This window comes from Phyllobates terribilis, unplaced genomic scaffold (assembly GCF_046119375.1).
Source record: "Phyllobates terribilis strain yellow unplaced genomic scaffold, ASM4611937v1 Scaffold_4__5_contigs__length_816908805, whole genome shotgun sequence".
Classification (NCBI taxonomy): Eukaryota; Metazoa; Chordata; class Amphibia; order Anura; family Dendrobatidae; genus Phyllobates; species Phyllobates terribilis.
Genome location: NW_027362764.1, coordinates 55,265,812 through 55,283,551, shown reverse-complemented (window position 1 = coordinate 55,283,551; position 17,740 = coordinate 55,265,812). Strand labels below are relative to the sequence as shown.

Genomic DNA, 17,740 nt, shown 5'->3' with positions numbered 1-17,740 from the left:
ACTTGGTGGTATCTAACACTGAATACTGTCTGCATAGTAACTGGAAATAACTATAATTGATAAACGACTGAAATCTGAATGTTACCTGATAATGCATCAATATGTGCATAATATAGTCATAGATTTCTCCTGCCAGTCGATTCTCCGGCCTCCATGGAAAGATGACAAACTGGATACCTAGCAGCGGCACCAGAATTAACGTAGCCCTTACGGCTTTCATATACATGTTGGACTCTGCGCGGTGAGTATCCCGTAACTTGGTCACGAGGACAAGAACAATGTTCAGGAGAAAGAACAAGTTGACCTGTAACGAGATGAATTCAGTATCAATGTGTGTTCCATGTGATGAGCAATACATGACTCTGACCCATCGCCATCACCAGAGGAGCCCAATAAGCCCAACATCTCCATTACCATACATGATGAAAAACCTGGACTGCAGACACCCATCACCTCTCATGAAGGTTATCCCAATCATATCTAGATGTTGGTCTAAGCCAGTCATTCCAAGGCAGAGATATTTTCTCATGTATAGGTGTCGACAGAGGAGACCGGAAGCGGAAGAGAAAGAGCTGTTCACCTAACGTGAGGTCCAATGTAGCAGGAGAATCGCTGCGTTCGTCACAGGGCAGAACAGGCTGGTAATTAGCAAGAAGCAGTGAGCATAGGGTCATCCTTGGTTGGTCTTGTATGTCGGTGGTAATAGTGTGGTCTCCACCAGTGATGAGAGAATTACAAAATTCAAACTTGTCAACTTCATTCGAATTCGACCAGCAAACTCAATTCTCATCAAATTTATTTGATGCAAATTATATGTGCCTTATCTCTCCAGGACCCAGAACGAATACATGTAGGTAAAGATAAATGTCTAGCCATCTTCCTCAGACCCTCTTCTGTCCCACCACATCGCCCCACTCCAGTCTGGTCTTCGGTAAGACTCTGTCTCCCAGCATGTCTGCGGCACATCTAGTATGGCCTGGGCTTCACGGCATTGTGACATTATGGCGTGACCCAAAAATGCCAAACTAAGGAGTCAGACTAAATGGTCAGAATGGGACTCCGCGGCGGTGTTCCATGGACAGGAGAGTTTAATACACTTTTTTACATTTTTTATCCCCTTCCGGTCCCTGTAGAAACCAGCAAAAAATACCAGCCAGCCATTTTATTGAATTCATGCAAAGTGAATTGCAATAAATTCAAAGCAAATTCGAATTCGCCTTAATTTAATTCTCTCATCTCTTACCCAAAACGAGTAGTTAACTCTCTCAGAAAGGGAGACTATGAGAAAAAAAGGGATGGACTCCCAAAATAGTGGACAAATCTCCTGAGTGCAATTTGTTCTTTAATGGATACTCCATTACCCTCTTTACTGCAGTTCTCTTCACCCCCATGCACAGCTGCAAATAGCGTCCTGATTTCAGGGTTGGCATCAAGATTTCCATTAAAGTGAAAACTGCAAGAATTGAGAGAAGTAAGTATCTGCATGTCTGGTCTGGAGCCTATATTTAGACTTTATTCTGGCTTGGGTCTTTATTTATTTAAAGGGTCAAGTCTGGGGCCTATATTATTTTAGGACATACTTGCTCACCCTCACAAAATGTCCCGGAGTATCCTGAAGAAAGGGGACATTTCCCAGACTCCAGAACCTACAAATCTCTCAGGTGCTGCCTAGGGCTGACCATACTCATTAGACTTTTGTCAGCCAAACCCGCCAATACTGACAGTTTAATGTGTATGCAGGCGCCAGCCAAATCATGATTGGGAATGATGACAATCAGGAATATCCGATTTCGGTCTGCCGATCGCATTGTTCTCCGACGTGTCAGTCGAGGGCTTTCTCATAGAGAACACAGGAGCGCTCAACCGAACGAGCACTCCTACATTAGGAAGAGTCGGTTGAGAAGACTATCGGCTGAACGATCCTTTGGCCAACAGCCATCTAATGAGTGTATGGCCGGCTTAAGTCTCCCAGAAACCACAGATCTTCTGTGCTCAACACTAGAATTCTTGGTGTGACGATACAGCCTATAATCTTAATAAACCGGACGATTAGATTTGTTAATTCAAGAGAAATACACTATTATCTTTGTTTTGACTTGTAAATGTATGTGTATTTATGTGGCTGGTCTAGAAGAACAGACCAGTATTTGTATAACCCTGATTGTTGTCTCCTCTTTGATTCTGAAACAATTATGTTGATTTAAAGAGCCCCCTACTATACCAACTATGTAAATAGATTAGCTCAAACAATAATAGCTGAGCCCTGTGAGTAATGCCCTCCATAATACCTTACCTGTGAACGTGTACTTGCAAGGACAACTGTAATTATTTTAAGGGGCATGTGCTTCTGTAGCAGTGAGACTTGAAACAGAGATTGAAAATAAACTTTACAAGGAGAATCAAAGATCAGACTCTCTTCAAACCATCAGCTTGGTAGGATGGCTTTACCCAAAGAGACACAGATTTGAATTCTACATGTTTTTAGCCTAACTATGTGTTCTCCATGAATGTGCTCATAATCAGTGCACGAGCAACCTAGCCATCATCTGCCGGCTGCTTCCCAATTCCTACACTTCATTTCCAAGACTCATTGAAGTCAAATGAGAAAATATCTGCAATGTATCAGTGAAAGAAAATACTTATAATCCTGTGTTATACCCAAATCCTGAATCACTTCACTGGTAATTTCCTGAATGACTTTACCAGGTAATTTGCCGGTTATTCTGTACGTCTATTCAAAGCTGAGATGTTTTCCTAAAGAGATTTTACACCAGCCCCCTCTCATCACAAAATAATAGTAATCAGTCTTCTATTACAGATACATGTACCAGTATCTGTCAAATTTAATGCCTTGGTCTAAGAGAATTTACCGTATCTCTGTAACGTTCGGAGATTTTTTATTTTACTTAGCATCTTGGAAATTTTTGTAACTAACTAAAAGTATAAAACTACATTAAAGGGAATCCACCAGTAAGTTCTACCACTAAAACCACATATATATGAGCACATTAATTTCTCGGGAATGCAGCGACAGATAAAAGATATGATGGATTTACATTTCAAAGACCTTTAGTATCTTCTATATGTTGTGGCATTCCCAAAAAATTAGCATTTTAATTCACATGCAAATGCATTATGTCATCCACAAACAGTCATTTGTAATACTGGTCTTCTCTTATAGGTATTAGATTAAGGAAGGGGATAGTGTTCTCTGTCCTTCCAATTGCACTAGGGGTCGTAATTCCCACAAGAACACATTGAAACAAAGATCCGTTGAGAGATGTGACTAAGCTGGGTGGGCACAGGGAGTGTTTCTGACTTATTATGCAGTTATTAATTCTGCTGTTTGCAACTACGTTGAAAACGCCTAAATGTACAGTACAGACCAAAAGTTTGGACACACCTTCTCATTTAAAGTTTTTTCTGTATTTTCATGACTTTGAAAATTGTATATTCGCACTGAAGGCATCAAAACTATGAATTAACACATGTGGAATTATATACTTAACAAAAAAGTATGAAACAACTGAAAATATGTCTTATATTCTAGGTTCTTCAAAGTAGCCACCTTTTGCTTTGATGACTGCTTTGCACACTCTTGGCATTCTCTTGATGAGCTTCAAGAGGTAGTCACCGGAAATGGTCTTCCAACAATCTTGAAGGAGTTCCCAGAGATGCTTAGCACTTGTTGGACCTTTTGCCTTCACTCTGTGGTCCAGCTCACCCCAAACCATCTCGATTGGGTTCAGGTCTGGTGACTGTGGAGGCCAGGTCATCTGGCGTAGCACCCCATCACTCTCCTTCTTGGTCAAATAGCCCTTACACAGCCTGGAGGTGTGTTTGGGGTCATTGTCCTGTTGAAAAATAAATGATGGTCCAACTAAACGCAAACCGGATGGAATAGCATGCCGCTGCAAGATGCTGTGGTAGCCATGCTGGTTCAGTATGCCTTCAATTTTGAATAAATCCCCAACAGTGTCACCAGCAAAGTAGCCCCACACCATCACACCTCCTCCTCCATGCTTCACGGTGGGAACCAGGCATGTAGAGTCCATCCGTTCACCTTTTCTGCATTCCACAAAGACACGGTGGTTGGAACCAAAGATCTCAAATTTGGACTCATCAGACCAAAGCACAGATTTCCACTTGTCTAATGTCCATTCTTTGTGTTCTTTAGCCCAAACAAGTCTCTTCAGCTTGTTGCCTGTCCTTAGCAGTGGTTTCCTAGCAGCTATTTTACCATGAAGGCCTGCTGCACAAAGTCTCCTCTTAACAGTTGTTGTAGAGATGTGTCTGCTGCTAGAACTCTGTGTGGCATTGACCTGGTCTCTAATCTGAGCTGCTGTTAACCTGCGATTTCTGAGGCTGGTGACTCAGATAAACTTATCTGCTGCTAGAACTCTGTGTGGCATTGACCTGGTCTCTAATCTGAGCTGCTGTTAACCTGCGATTTCTGAGGCTGGTGACTCAGATAAACTTATCCTCAGAAGCAGAGGTGACTCTTGGTCTTCCTTTCCTGGGGCGGTCCTCATGTGAGCCAGTTTCTTTGTAGTGCTTGATGGTTTTTGCAACTGCACTTGGGGACACATTCAAAGTTTGCCCAATTTTTTGGACTGACTGACCTTCATTTCTTAAAGTAATGATGGTCACTCGTTTTTCTTTACTTAGCTGCTTTTTTCTTGCCATAATACAAATTCTAACAGTCTATTCAGTAGGACTATCAGCTGTGCATCCACCTGACTTCTGCACAACACAACTGATGGTCCAAACCCCATTTATAAGGCAAGAAATCCCACTTATTAAACCTGATAGGGCACACCTGTGAAGTGAAAACCATTTCCGGTGACTACCTCTTGAAGCTCATCAAGAGAATGCCAAGAGTGTGCAAAGCAGTCATCAAAGCAAAAGGTGGCTACTTTGAAGAACCTAGAATATAAGACATATTTTCAGTTGTTTCACACTTTTTTGTTAAGTATATAATTCCACATGTGTTAATTCATAGTTTTGATGCCTTCAGTGTGAATGTACAATTTTCAAAGTCATGAAAATACAGAAAAATCTTTAAATGAGAAGGTGTGTCCAAACTTTTGGTCTGTACTGTATGTACAAAACATCTATATTTATGAAAGGTATAACATAAACGAACACTCTGGCAAGCCCCTGGAGATTCTTAGAAATCAGAAATGTCTTATTTTCCTCGGCCATAAACTGAATACAAGAAAATTTTAATTGGAGTTAGGGCTGCTCTAATAAAGGAAATGAGACTTTCTGGACTCCCCCAGGATCCGGGACCTATGTGAAACTGCATACGGCCTATAAACGGTCATGAGAATGGGGCTCCAAAATGCCACACATTCACTGTGTATGGCACTGCAGGAGATAAGTAACTTACTGAGGTGAGACAACCCCATCACACCAAATCTGTTGGCAGTTCAGAGGTCCGCTATATGTCTGTTGGTCTTGTCCATCCCACTCTGCCACAAGTACCACCTAGTAGAGCTAGCTACCCTATAAGTCAATGTCTGACACTTAATGAGTTTTGTGACAAGACCAGGGGTAAATGGCAAGCAAAACTAAATTTACAGGCAACCTGTTTTGGGATTCCTCCTCCACCATGCCTAAAGGGCATCGCTCTCAGCCAGCTAGACTCTGCTTTACACTGATGAGGGGCAAACATCCTGAAACAGTCTGCAGATGAGCTTCTGGTTTCGTACTTCTCCCTGATCAAGGCTCACTAAAGGGTCAGACATTTATGCTCGAGGTGGTACTTTGTGCGAAAACCATGTAAGACAAAAGCCAGCATTCATTTTGAAAAGATTCTGTGATTATTGTAACTTTATTCCATATGCGCTAAAACCACTGAACCCAGATCCTCATACACTGATGCATTTCGGAAGTAAACTTCCTCATTTATCTATATGCTATGAATAAGGAATTTTACTTTTGAAACGCGTCAGTGTTTGAGGATCTGTGTTCAGTGGTTTTGACGCATTTCAGGATGTGTGTTCAGTGGTTTCGACGCTTTTAAGGATGTGTGTTCAGTGGTTTTGACGCATTTGAGGATGTGTGTTCAGTGGTTTTGACGCGTTTGAGGATGTGTGTTCAGTGGTTTTGACGCATTTGAGGATGTGTGTTCAGTGGTTTTGACGCGTTTGAGGATGTGTGTTCAGTGCTTTTCCGCGTTTGAGGATCTGTGTTCAGTGGTTGTAGCATGTATGGAATAAAGTTACAATAAACACAGAGTTTTCTCAAGAAGGATGGAGTGACGACTTGATTATACTGACGCGCTCCACTCAAGGTGCCAAGCACTATGGATAAAGCCAATATGAGTATGGTGAACTGTTGGATTTCTTCTATTAGACTTTGTGAGCTAGCTCTCTTACAGAATAAAAGATACTATTTTGCATACTTTTCTCCCATGGAGCATTGCCTGTAAGACTCCATAATCAGGCAATACTCCTTAAGGAGAACCAGTACTTTCAGGCTGACGCGTTTTAAACCACACTGGTTCTAGTGAAGGTAGAGATGTATAGTCTGGGAAAAAGAGAGTGATTTTCTTGATAACATAATGTACATTTGTAACAATCAAAGCATTTTACATAATTCCAGATTATTGGTCACCCCTGGACAATAGGATGTAGAATTGATGGAAATTGTATTTACTATTATTGATATTATTTCGTTCTCACTCCTTTAGCAGAACATAAGACTCTTACCAGAAGTGCTGCCATGATTGGCCCATGCACAATGTATAAGAGATGTGTCTCCACGCTCATCCAACAGCTGTAATAAAGCAAAAAGTTAGTTTTATTTACAAATATGAATAGGATAAAGGAAAAAGCAAATTATTAAAGAAGGACTCAGATTTTAACAATCCCTATAAGTCAGACCTGTCCCTTGATAATGTAGGAATCAAAAACTGTTTCCTCCTCCCAAACCATCAGCGAACAGCTGACACATGATTCATTACTGTTGTTTCTCCACTTTTCTGTCGTAATTTGCTCCTTTTCTTGGCTTTATTATTTGTGCCTTAATTCCTACACTTTTTAATGTGTCTTTCTTTTTTAAGTCTTTTTTTTTTTATTTTTCCTCTACAACTTCGCTTCTCCAGATGTTTTTGACAGATTCATGAAATGCGACTTTTGCCACATGTCACAGTTTTTTGGCGCAAATTGAGTTTTCAATATAGCTAATTTTTAAAAAGATTTTAAACTTTTGGTGCAAAATCTGGTTAAATGCAGAAATAAAGAGTACTTTTGATTTTGATTCATGAACCGCGCGCCCCATTTTGATGAATTTGGCGCAAAAAACATCAGCAAATACCACAAGACGAGAAAAAAAAAAAGAAGAAAGAAGTGATTTCAATAAGTAGCAAATGATGAATGGGGCGCTAAGTGTTTAGATTTCCTGCAGCGCCACCACAGGAGAAATGAAGCATTACATAGTGCCCTTTCACATTAATACATAGTTTATGTAATACAGGGCAGGACAGGTTATCCAGAGAGAGAGAGAGGAGCTCTTTGTATCTGCTCCCCACTCCTGGCTAAAAGATGAGAATCCTAAATTAAGGTCTATGAATATATGCACTAATAATACGCATTAATTAAATAATGAAAGCATCAAAAATGATTCATTACTTACTTGTCATTAAAATATTTTGTTCTTGCAAAGGCATGAATTGATGTAGGCACTAAAGGGAACCCTGAAAAACAAGAATGCATAAGAGGCTGTGTCACAGTAAGCAAGTTCTTTGGGTTCAAGCCACATTAATTAACTAATTTTTCAAGGTTTGACTCAGAGCAACCATGGGAAAAAAAAGCTAATTTTGAATATGGAAGCCATCCTTAACTCATTTCTCCTAAAGTGGGGCAGGAGTAATTTTTTTACCTGGTGTAAATCCCACTGTTCTCCTGAATCCGGTGATGGTTTTCTTTTGTTCCTGCGCCTCTCAGTTCCTGAGATATGGCCTCCTCTTCCCTGTACGTGAATCTGGTCTTGTTTGCCAAATGGGTGTGATCCTCAACTAATCTCAGTGGGCATGTTCTTTAAAACTCTACCCAGTTGGCTAAAAAATACTAAATTTATATGCAAGGAAAAAGGGTCCATATCTCAGGAACTGAGAAGCGCAGGAACAAAAGAAAAACATCGCCAGATTCAGGAGAACAGCGGCATTTACACCGGGTAAAAAATATGTTAATATAAAGTGATAAGAATTTTGGACTTACCCCAGCCAAGGAGATAATACCAATGTAGATGCTGTTCTTCAGCAAATACCGCCACCACTATTAACGTGTGGAGATAGATCCCTTCACACAACATCCAGAAATAATTACATCCCATCATATACTGGTGGAAGAACTGGAGAACCTTGCAACTGACCTACAAGATACAATGTCATGGAAATGTGTCAATCAACGCCAAAGAGCGTTACTTATATGTTGTCGCCCATGATAAACAGCATTTGTGTTATGCAGGATGTCAAAGATTGTTGTGTGTGGATTCTGAGAGTGTGAACATCATTTTTAAAATTGTATTTCTTCCTTTATTGTGTTTATATTTTGCTACACAATTCTCAATTTTACCTCTGATTTTCTTTTTCCAATAGTAACACAGTTATTGCTTCCTAATGCAGAACGTGGATAACGACACCATATTATTTAATAGTAGAGATATCTGGTCAAATAAGACCCCGTGAAAAAAGGACGACTGTTAGAGGATCACATGGCCTTATATTAGAGCGTCTAGACAGTAAGAATATGAAGTTTATGAATCTGACATCATTTCCGACAGTATCCACCGTGGTCTTATTGTGTTTATCACCAACGCAGACACTGAATTTTGGGAAATGATTAGGAAATCAATAGTGGAGCGTAGTAAAACCAGAGATGTATGAAAAACTAATTGGATGTGGACGTAAGACTGATCACCAAAGCCAGAGCCGCAGCACCCATATTATCATATAAAGGACCCAAAATCGTAACACTAGGCAGTTTCTTATTCAAACGAGGACAAAAAAAATATATAAAATGCTGCGAGTAAATATTTTATTTTGCCATAGGATATAGAAGTCCTTAAAAAGTACCAAGTGTGTAAGTTATGGGAGCCCGACTGCTGGGAGCCGTATCCTCGTGTACCCATTTAAGTCCCATAGAGAATGAATGGAGTGTAAGTGCACATGCACAACGTCCACATTATTTATCAGGGCTCCGTTCTCAGGATCAGTGCGGGTCCCAGCAGTTGGGCCCCCAGGGATCAGTAAGGTATAGTGATGAGCGAGCATGCTCGCTACTGCTCGGTGCTCGCTCGAGCATCTCACTGCTCGAGATGCTCGGCGCTCGCCGAGTATTTCCGGGTTGCTCGGGCGGGAACTCGGGTCCCCTCCCTGCATGTTTGGCGCTCTTTAGAGAGCCAATGAACATGCAGGGATTGCCTGCCATGCACTGTAATGCCGTAGCCATGTTGGTTGTGGCATTACAGTGATTGGCTGGCCGCATAGCGTCATCAGGTGTATATAAGACCTGGCGCCGCCATGCTTGTCACAGTCACTCCGGATCAGACAGTGTAGGGAGAGCTGCTGCTGCGTCAGGGAGAGATTTGCTTGTGTATTAGGTAGTGTAGTGAGAAAAACCGTACATTACACATATCCATCTTAACAAACAGTCCTTCTGAGGACTAATCCATCTGCAGAGATATCAGGCAGGCAGTGTATATAGGCAGGCAGGGTATATAGCAGACTGCAGTGCATATAGCACAAGAGGCTCCATTCCAGTTCTGCCTTCTGCTGCTGTTAGATATTTCTATACAAAGGCCCAGGTCTCAGGGGCCAGGAATACTTTTCTTTGGATCTTAATCCTCATTATTTGCTTAAAAAGCAATACAGAGAACACCATTTTTTCTGTGCCATTTGCTTGTTGGCACTGCAGAATACAGCCAGGTCCTTTCCATATTAGAGCGCTAGAAATCCAGCTATTTAAAACTCTGTTTTCTCCGTCACACGGATCACATATACGTTGTCAGAAAATACTGCCATTTCTGACCTCCATTAAAAATTTCTTTCAGTGTGTCAGTGAAGCAATTCACAGCAGTTTGCTGTTCAAACTACTTACCTACAGGCCAGGTATTTAAAACTCTGTTTTCTCCGTCACACGGATCACATATAAGTTCGCTCCAAACTCAGTAATTTGTAGTGAGCGTGGAAGATACTGTCCTCCATTTAAAATGGGCAAGGCACATGGCAAGGGACGGGGAACTGGACGTGATGGTAATGGTGCATGCAGAGGCCGAGGACAAGGCCGTGGGCAAGCTGAAATTGTGCCACAATAAACACCCACATCATCTCGCTCGACCTTCCTGTCCCAATTTCTAGGGGACCGCAGCACACCACTATTGAACCCAGAGCAGTGTCAAAAGGTTTTTGGTTGGATAGCGGATAATGCTTCCAGTCACTTAGCCACCACCACCACCCTGTCTTCCACACGGTCAAGTCTCAGTAGCCGTGAGTCTGGACCGCATATTCCTCACCCTGAACCTCCTTCCTCCCACCATGCTGAGTACCCAGAGACAACTGATCCCACACTTGGACACTCTGAAGAGCTGTTCACTTTTCCATTCATAGATTCGGGCCTCTCGCCCGGTCCACTTGAAGCGGGGCAAGAGGAAATCGCGTGTAGCGATGCCCAAATATTTGAGCAGCCACGGTCACACGAAGGCGATGGTGGGAAAGTGTCACAAGAGGTGGACGATGATGAGACACAATTGCCAGGAAGTCAGGAGGAGGACCAGGGTGCGGAAGTGGAAGGCGAGGTGGTGGATGATATAGTAACTGACCCAACCTGGCAAAAGGACATGCAGAGCGAGGACAGCAGCACACAGGGGGAGGGAGGCAGAGCACCCCAAGAGGCAGGAAGAAGCAGTGTAGTGGCCGCAGGCAGAAGGCAGGCAACCGTTCCCCATAACACCAACATGAAAGAAGTTGCCAGTACAACTGTTAGGTCTTCCCGAGTCTGGTTGTTTTTTAAAGACTCTGCCGATAACCCCAAAAAGGCCATTTGCACCACCTGCCAGGCCAGCATCAGCAGGGGTGGCAAAACGACCACCCTGACCACCACCAGCATGATCAGGCACATGGCAGCAAAGCACCCGACTTTGTGGGCCGAACCCCAGGGTCCAGGAACAGTGTCTGCGGGTGGCACCATTGCTTCTTCCGCTGTTGTGCATGCAAGCCAATCCCCTGTCCATGGTGCATGCGAAGATGCCTCCTGCCCTGCACCTGTCGTTGCACACTCTCAAGTAGCAGCATCAGGAAGCACGTCCATGTCCTTGTCCCAGCGCAGCATTCAGTTGTCCATACCCCAGTCCTTGGAACGCAAGCGCAAATATGCAGCCAACGCCCCACGGGCCACACTACTAAATTCTCACATTTCACGACTGCTTGCGCTCGAAATGTTGCCTTTTAGGCTCGTGGAGACAGAAGCATTCCGCAACCTGATGGCGGCGGCCATCCTTCGGTACTCGGTTCCCAGCTGCCACTATTTCTCCCGGTGTGCCGTCCCCGCATTACACAAGCACGTGTCCCAAAACATTAGCCGTGCTCTCAACAACGCAGTTACCGGTAAAGTCCACCTAACCACGGACACGTGGACAAGTTATTGTGGGCAGGGACGGTACATCTCGCTGACGGCACACTGGGTTAACATAGTGGAAGCCAGGACCCAGTCGGACCTTGGGAAGGAACACGTCCTCCTGACGCCAAGGATTGCGGGCCCTAGGTCAATCAGGGTTGCCCCCACGGTCTACAGCTCCTGCACCTCATCCTCCTCAGCCTCCTCCTCCTCTTCAGCTTCCATCTCCGAAATGACCACATCAGTCACAAGCTGGAAGCACTGCAGCACTGCCTCGGCCAAGCGGCAACAGCCTGTGCTGAAGCTAATATGTGTAGTACCCTACAGGTGGCTATGGTCATGGTTTGTATGGCTGTTTGTTTGTTTTTTTCTCTTTTTTTTTCTATTCTATACATTTATTTTTAGTGAAATATGTCTCCTTAGAGGTCAAATAAGATCTATGAGTGATAGTCCCTAATATTTTACTATTTTTCGATTTTCCACTAAAACTGGAGCATCACAAGCGGCTTCAGTTACAAAGGAAAACAGTTACCTGTGATTACATTAGTCAATGGAAGAGCTGATCTGAATCTACTTTTTTTCTGCTTCTTCCCCACATTTCCACACTCCCCTATTTTGGCCCCACTCCTCCACGTTCCACATCTCCTTATGTGCAATTGGATGAGCATCCTGTAGTCACAGTTAAATATGTGTTTGGAGTCCAGAAATCTCCCTATTTTTTAAACCTCCTGGGCATTCCTGGAAGAGTTGACAGGTAAGGGTTAAAGGAAGGTCTAGGCACAACGGATACATTGTGTTTAGTGCAAGAACCGAGGGGGTGGAACATGACAAAGGAATTCTCAGATTGGTCATCTGAAAACAGTTGTGCTATGCTCCACCCACTCATGCCCTGTAAAGGCTTTTTACACTTTATCAGTGTAAGCCTGAATGTTTTCCAAATTATGTCACCAATTTGGAAAATGTTAAAATGTTTATTATATACAGTGTCCTCCCTTATTATGTATAGCTTTACATTTTATTACATATCGAGTCCTCTATTATATATAGCTTTACATTTCATTACATATCAGGTCCTCCTTTAGTATTTATAGCTTTACATTTCACTACATATTGAATCCTCTCTTATTATGTATAGCGTTACATTTTATTACATATTGAGTCCTCCCTTATTATGTATAGCTTTACATTTCATTACATATTGGGTCCTCCCTTATTATTATAGCTTTACATTTCACTACACATTGAATCCTCTCTTATTATGTATAGCTTTACATTTCATTACATATCGAGTCCTCCATTATTATGTATAGCATCGTCTTTTATTATATACAGTGTCCTCCCTTATTATGTGTAGCTTCACATTTTATTACATATCGAGTCCTCCCTTATTATTTATAGCTTTATATTTCACTACATATTGAATCCTCTCTTATTATGTATAGCTTTACATTTCATTACATATTGAGTCCTCCCTTACTATGTATAGCATCATCTTTTATTATATACAGTGTCCTCCCTTATTATGTATAGCTTTACATTTCATTACATATCGGGTCCTCCCTTATTATTTATAGCTTTATATTTCACTACATATTGAATACGCTCTTATTATGTATAGCTTTACATTTCATTACATATCGAGTCCTCCATTATTATGTATAGCATCGTCTTTTATTATATACAGTGTCCTCCCTTGTTATGTATAGCTTTACATTTTATTACATATCGAGTCCTCCCTTATTATGTATAGCTTTACATTTCATTACATATCGGGTCCTCCCTTATTATTTATAGCTTTATATTTCACTACATATTGAATCCTCTTATTATGTATAGCTTTACATTTCATTACATATCGAGTCCTCCCTTATTATGTATAGCATCATCTTTTATTATATACAGTGTCCTCCCTTATTATGTATAGCTTTACATTTTATTACATATCGAGTCCTCCCTTATTATGTATAGCTTTACATTTCATTACATATCGAGTCCTCCCTTATTATGTATAGCATCATCTTTTATTATATACAGTGTCCTCCCTTATTATGTATAGCTTTATATTTTATTACATATTGAGTCCTCCCTTATTATGTATAGCTTTACATTTCATTACATATCGGGTCCTCCCTTATTATTATAGCTTTACATTTCACTACACATTGAATCCTCTCTTATTATGTATAGCTTTACATTTCATTACATTTTGAGTCCTCCCTTATTATGTATAGCATCATCTTTTATTATATACAGTGTCCTCCCTTATTATGTATAGCTTTACATTTTATTACTTATAGAGTCCTCCCTTATTATGTATAGCTTTACATTTTATTACATATTGAGTCCTCCCTTATTATGTATAGCATCATCTTTTATTATATACAGTGTCATTCCTTATTATGTATAGCTTTACATTTTATTACATATCGAGTCATCCCTTATTATGCATAGCTTTACATTTTATTACATATTGAGTCCTCCCTTATTATGTATAGCATCATCTTTTATTATATACAGTGTCATTCCTTATTATGTATAGCTTTACATTTTATTACATATCGAGTCATCCCTTATTATGCATAGCTTTACATTTTATTACATATCGAGTCCTCCCTTATTATGTATAGCTTTACATTTCATTACATATCGAGTCCTCCCTTATTACTTATAGCATCATCTTTTATTATATACAGTGTCTTCCCTTATTATGTATAGCTTTACATTTTATTACATATCGTGTCCTCCCTTATTATGTATAGCTTTACATTTCATTACTTATCGGGTCCTCCCTTATTATTTATAGCTTTACATTTCGCTATATATTGAATCCTCTCTTATTATGTATAGCTTTACATTTCATTACATATCGAGTCTTCCCTTATGTATAGCATCATCTTTTATTATATACAGTGTCCTCCCTTATTATGTATAGCTTTACATTTTATTACATATCGAGTCCTCCCTTATTATGTATAGCTTTACATTTCATTACAAATCGAGTCCTCCCTTATTACTTATAGCATTATCTTTAATTATATACAGTGTCTTCCCTTATTATGTATATCTTTACATTTATTATGTACCGAGTCCTCCCTTATTATGTATAGCTTTACATTTCATTACATATCGAGTCCTCCCTTATTACTTATAGCATCATCTTTTATTATATACAGTGTCTTCCCTTATTATGTATAGCTTTACATTTTATTACATATCGAGTCCTCCCTTATTATGCATAGCTTTACATTTTATTACATATCGAGTCCTCCCTTATTATGTATAGCTTTATATTTCATTACATATCGAGTCCTCCCTTATTACTTATAGCATCATCTTTTATTATATACAGTGTCTTCCTTTATTATGTATAGCTTTACATTTTATTACATATCGAGTCCTCCCTTATTATGTATAGCTTTACATTTCATTACATATTGGGTCCTCCCTTATTATTTATAGCTTTACATTTCGCTATATATTGAATCCTCTCTTATTATGTATAGCTTTACATTTCATTACATATCGAGTCCTCCCTTATGTATAGCATCATCTTTTATTATATACAGTGTCCTCCCTTATTATGTATAGCTTTACATTTTATTACATATTGAGTCCTCCCTTATTATGTATAGCTTTACATTTCATTACAAATCGAGTCCTCCCTTATTACTTATAGCATTATCTTTTATTATATACAGTGTCTTCCCTTATTATGTATAGCATCATCTTTTATTATATACAGTGTCCTCCCTTATTATGTATAGCTTTATATTTTATTACATATTGAGTCCTCCCTTATTATGTATAGCTTTACATTTCATTACATATCGGGTCCTCCCTTATTATTATAGCTTTACATTTCACTACACATTGAATCCTCTCTTATTATGTATAGCTTTACATTTCATTACATATTGAGTCCTCCCTTATTATGTATAGCATCATCTTTTATTATATACAGTGTCCTCCCTTATTATGTATAGCTTTACATTTTATTACTTATAGAGTCCTCCCTTATTATGTATTGCTTTACATTTTATTACATATTGAGTCCTCCCTTATTATGTATAGCATCATCTTTTATTATATACAGTGTCATTCCTTATTATGTATAGCTTTACATTTTATTACATATCGAGTCCTCCCTTATGTATAGCATCATCTTTTATTATATACAGTGTCCTCCCTTATTATGTATAGCTTTACATTTTATTACATATTGAGTCCTCCCTTATTATGTATAGCTTTACATTTCATTACAAATCGAGTCCTCCCTTATTACTTATAGCATTATCTTTTATTATATACAGTGTCTTCCCTTATTATGTATATCTTTACATTTATTACATACCGAGTCCTCCCTTATTATGTATAGCTTTAAATTTCATTACATATCGGGTCCTCCCTTATTATTTATACCTTTACATTTCACTATATATTGAATCCTCTCTTATTATGTATAGCTTTACATTTCATTACATATCGAGTCCTCTCTTATTATGTATAGCATCATCTTTTATTATATACAGTGTCCTCCCTTATTATGTGTAGCTTCATATTTTATTACATATCGAGTCCTCCCTTATTATTTATACCTTTACATTTCACTACATATTGAATCCTCTCTTATTATGTATAGCTTTACATTTCATTACATATCGAATCCTCCCTTATTATGTATAGCCTTACAGTTCATTACAAATCGAGTCCTCCCTTATTACTTATAGCATTATCTTTTATTATATACAGTGTCTTCCCTTATTATGTATAGCTTTACATTTATTACATACCGAGTCATCCCTTATTATGTATAGCTTTACATTTCATTACATATCGGGTCTTCCTTTATTATTTATACTTTGCATTTCACTATATATTGAATCCTCTCTTATTATGTATAGCTTTACATTTCATTACATATCGAGTCCTCCCTTATTTTGTATAGCATCATCTTTTATTAAATGCAGTGTCCTCCCTTATTATGTATAGCTTCTTCTTTTATTGTAAACAGTGCTCTCTGTTAATCTTGTATGCAGTGTATTATTATACTATGGTGTTAGGGCGTGTAGTGTAAGTGGTCATGTTTTACCCACCCATACTATAGGATGCTTCAAAAGAAAAAAAGGCTTAGAATCTGAGGGTTGTGGACCCTTCTAAAACTATGCCTTTATTTGTAATTTGGGGGCAGCAACGAGTAACAGGGACAGATAGGCACCGGCGCTTCCACTAATCAAACAGAAGCAGTCAGTGGACCGTTCCACAGATAAACATTCAGTTTTATTATTTGACAGATTTCTTGATGCATTTTTTGACTTAGCTACGTCTTTATGTAACACAGCCAAGACACATTAGGGGAATGTGAAGAATTTCCCTTTCTTATTTATTTCCAATATTGATGAAAGACATGAAGTCGTCAAAATTCAGACCCTGTGATCTTATACAATGAAGCCAACTATTCTCCTAGGACACAAGGAAACCAGCAAATACAAATAAATCATATGATACAATTTAGTATGCGTCTGCATTAAAGAAATTCCAGCTTCCCTTAAAGGGGTTGTCCAGGATTAGAAAAAAATGTCTGCTTTCTTCTGTTCTTCTTCTGTTCAAAGGTTGTGTCTGGAATAGCAGATCTGCCCTATGGGAGTGAATGGGGCTGCAATACAGCAGACAAGATGAGGATAGGTGTAGGGTGGTTTTTGAAAGAAAGCAGACATTTTTTTTTATAAACTCGAGCAACCTCTTTTAAAAGGAAGACCTGTCATGGCCTAGACAAGAATCTCTTTAACTTCACCTTATATGTTCATGAAAACATCATTAAAGGGGTTTACAAAACTGGAATATTGATGGTCTATGATCATACAGTAGGGAGAGGGAGAACTGTGCAGCTATGAACAGCTGCACAGTTCTCTCAATGATCAGGAAGAGCTCTGCCCAATCATTATGGAAGCAGTCGGAGAGCTTCCTTCCCACCTGCTTTACTCACCTTTATGGCCGCTGATCACTTGTCAGTCCCAGCCAGAAGAGTAATCATGAAGGCACATAGCGGACGTGGACAGTTTTAGAGAATGAGCAGATGGGTTTGGTAACATAATCATGTTTTTTTTTCAATAGGTTTTTTA

At 39.5% G+C, this 17,740-nt stretch overlaps 1 protein-coding gene across 2 annotated transcripts in view; it reads right to left on the bottom strand.

The window, feature by feature from the left end:
• CALCR (calcitonin receptor) overlaps positions 1-17,740 on the bottom strand; it is a 435,656-nt gene that overhangs the window by 30,238 nt on the left and 387,678 nt on the right. For both annotated transcript variants that reach the window (XM_073677352.1, XM_073677351.1), the window contains exons 8-11: positions 8,226-8,379; positions 7,642-7,702; positions 6,717-6,783; positions 86-304 (exon numbers count right to left, since the gene is read on the bottom strand). In XM_073677352.1, the coding sequence (XP_073533453.1) occupies positions 86-304; positions 6,717-6,783; positions 7,642-7,702; positions 8,226-8,379 (501 nt within the window). The remainder of the gene's footprint in view (positions 1-85; positions 305-6,716; positions 6,784-7,641; positions 7,703-8,225; positions 8,380-17,740) is intronic.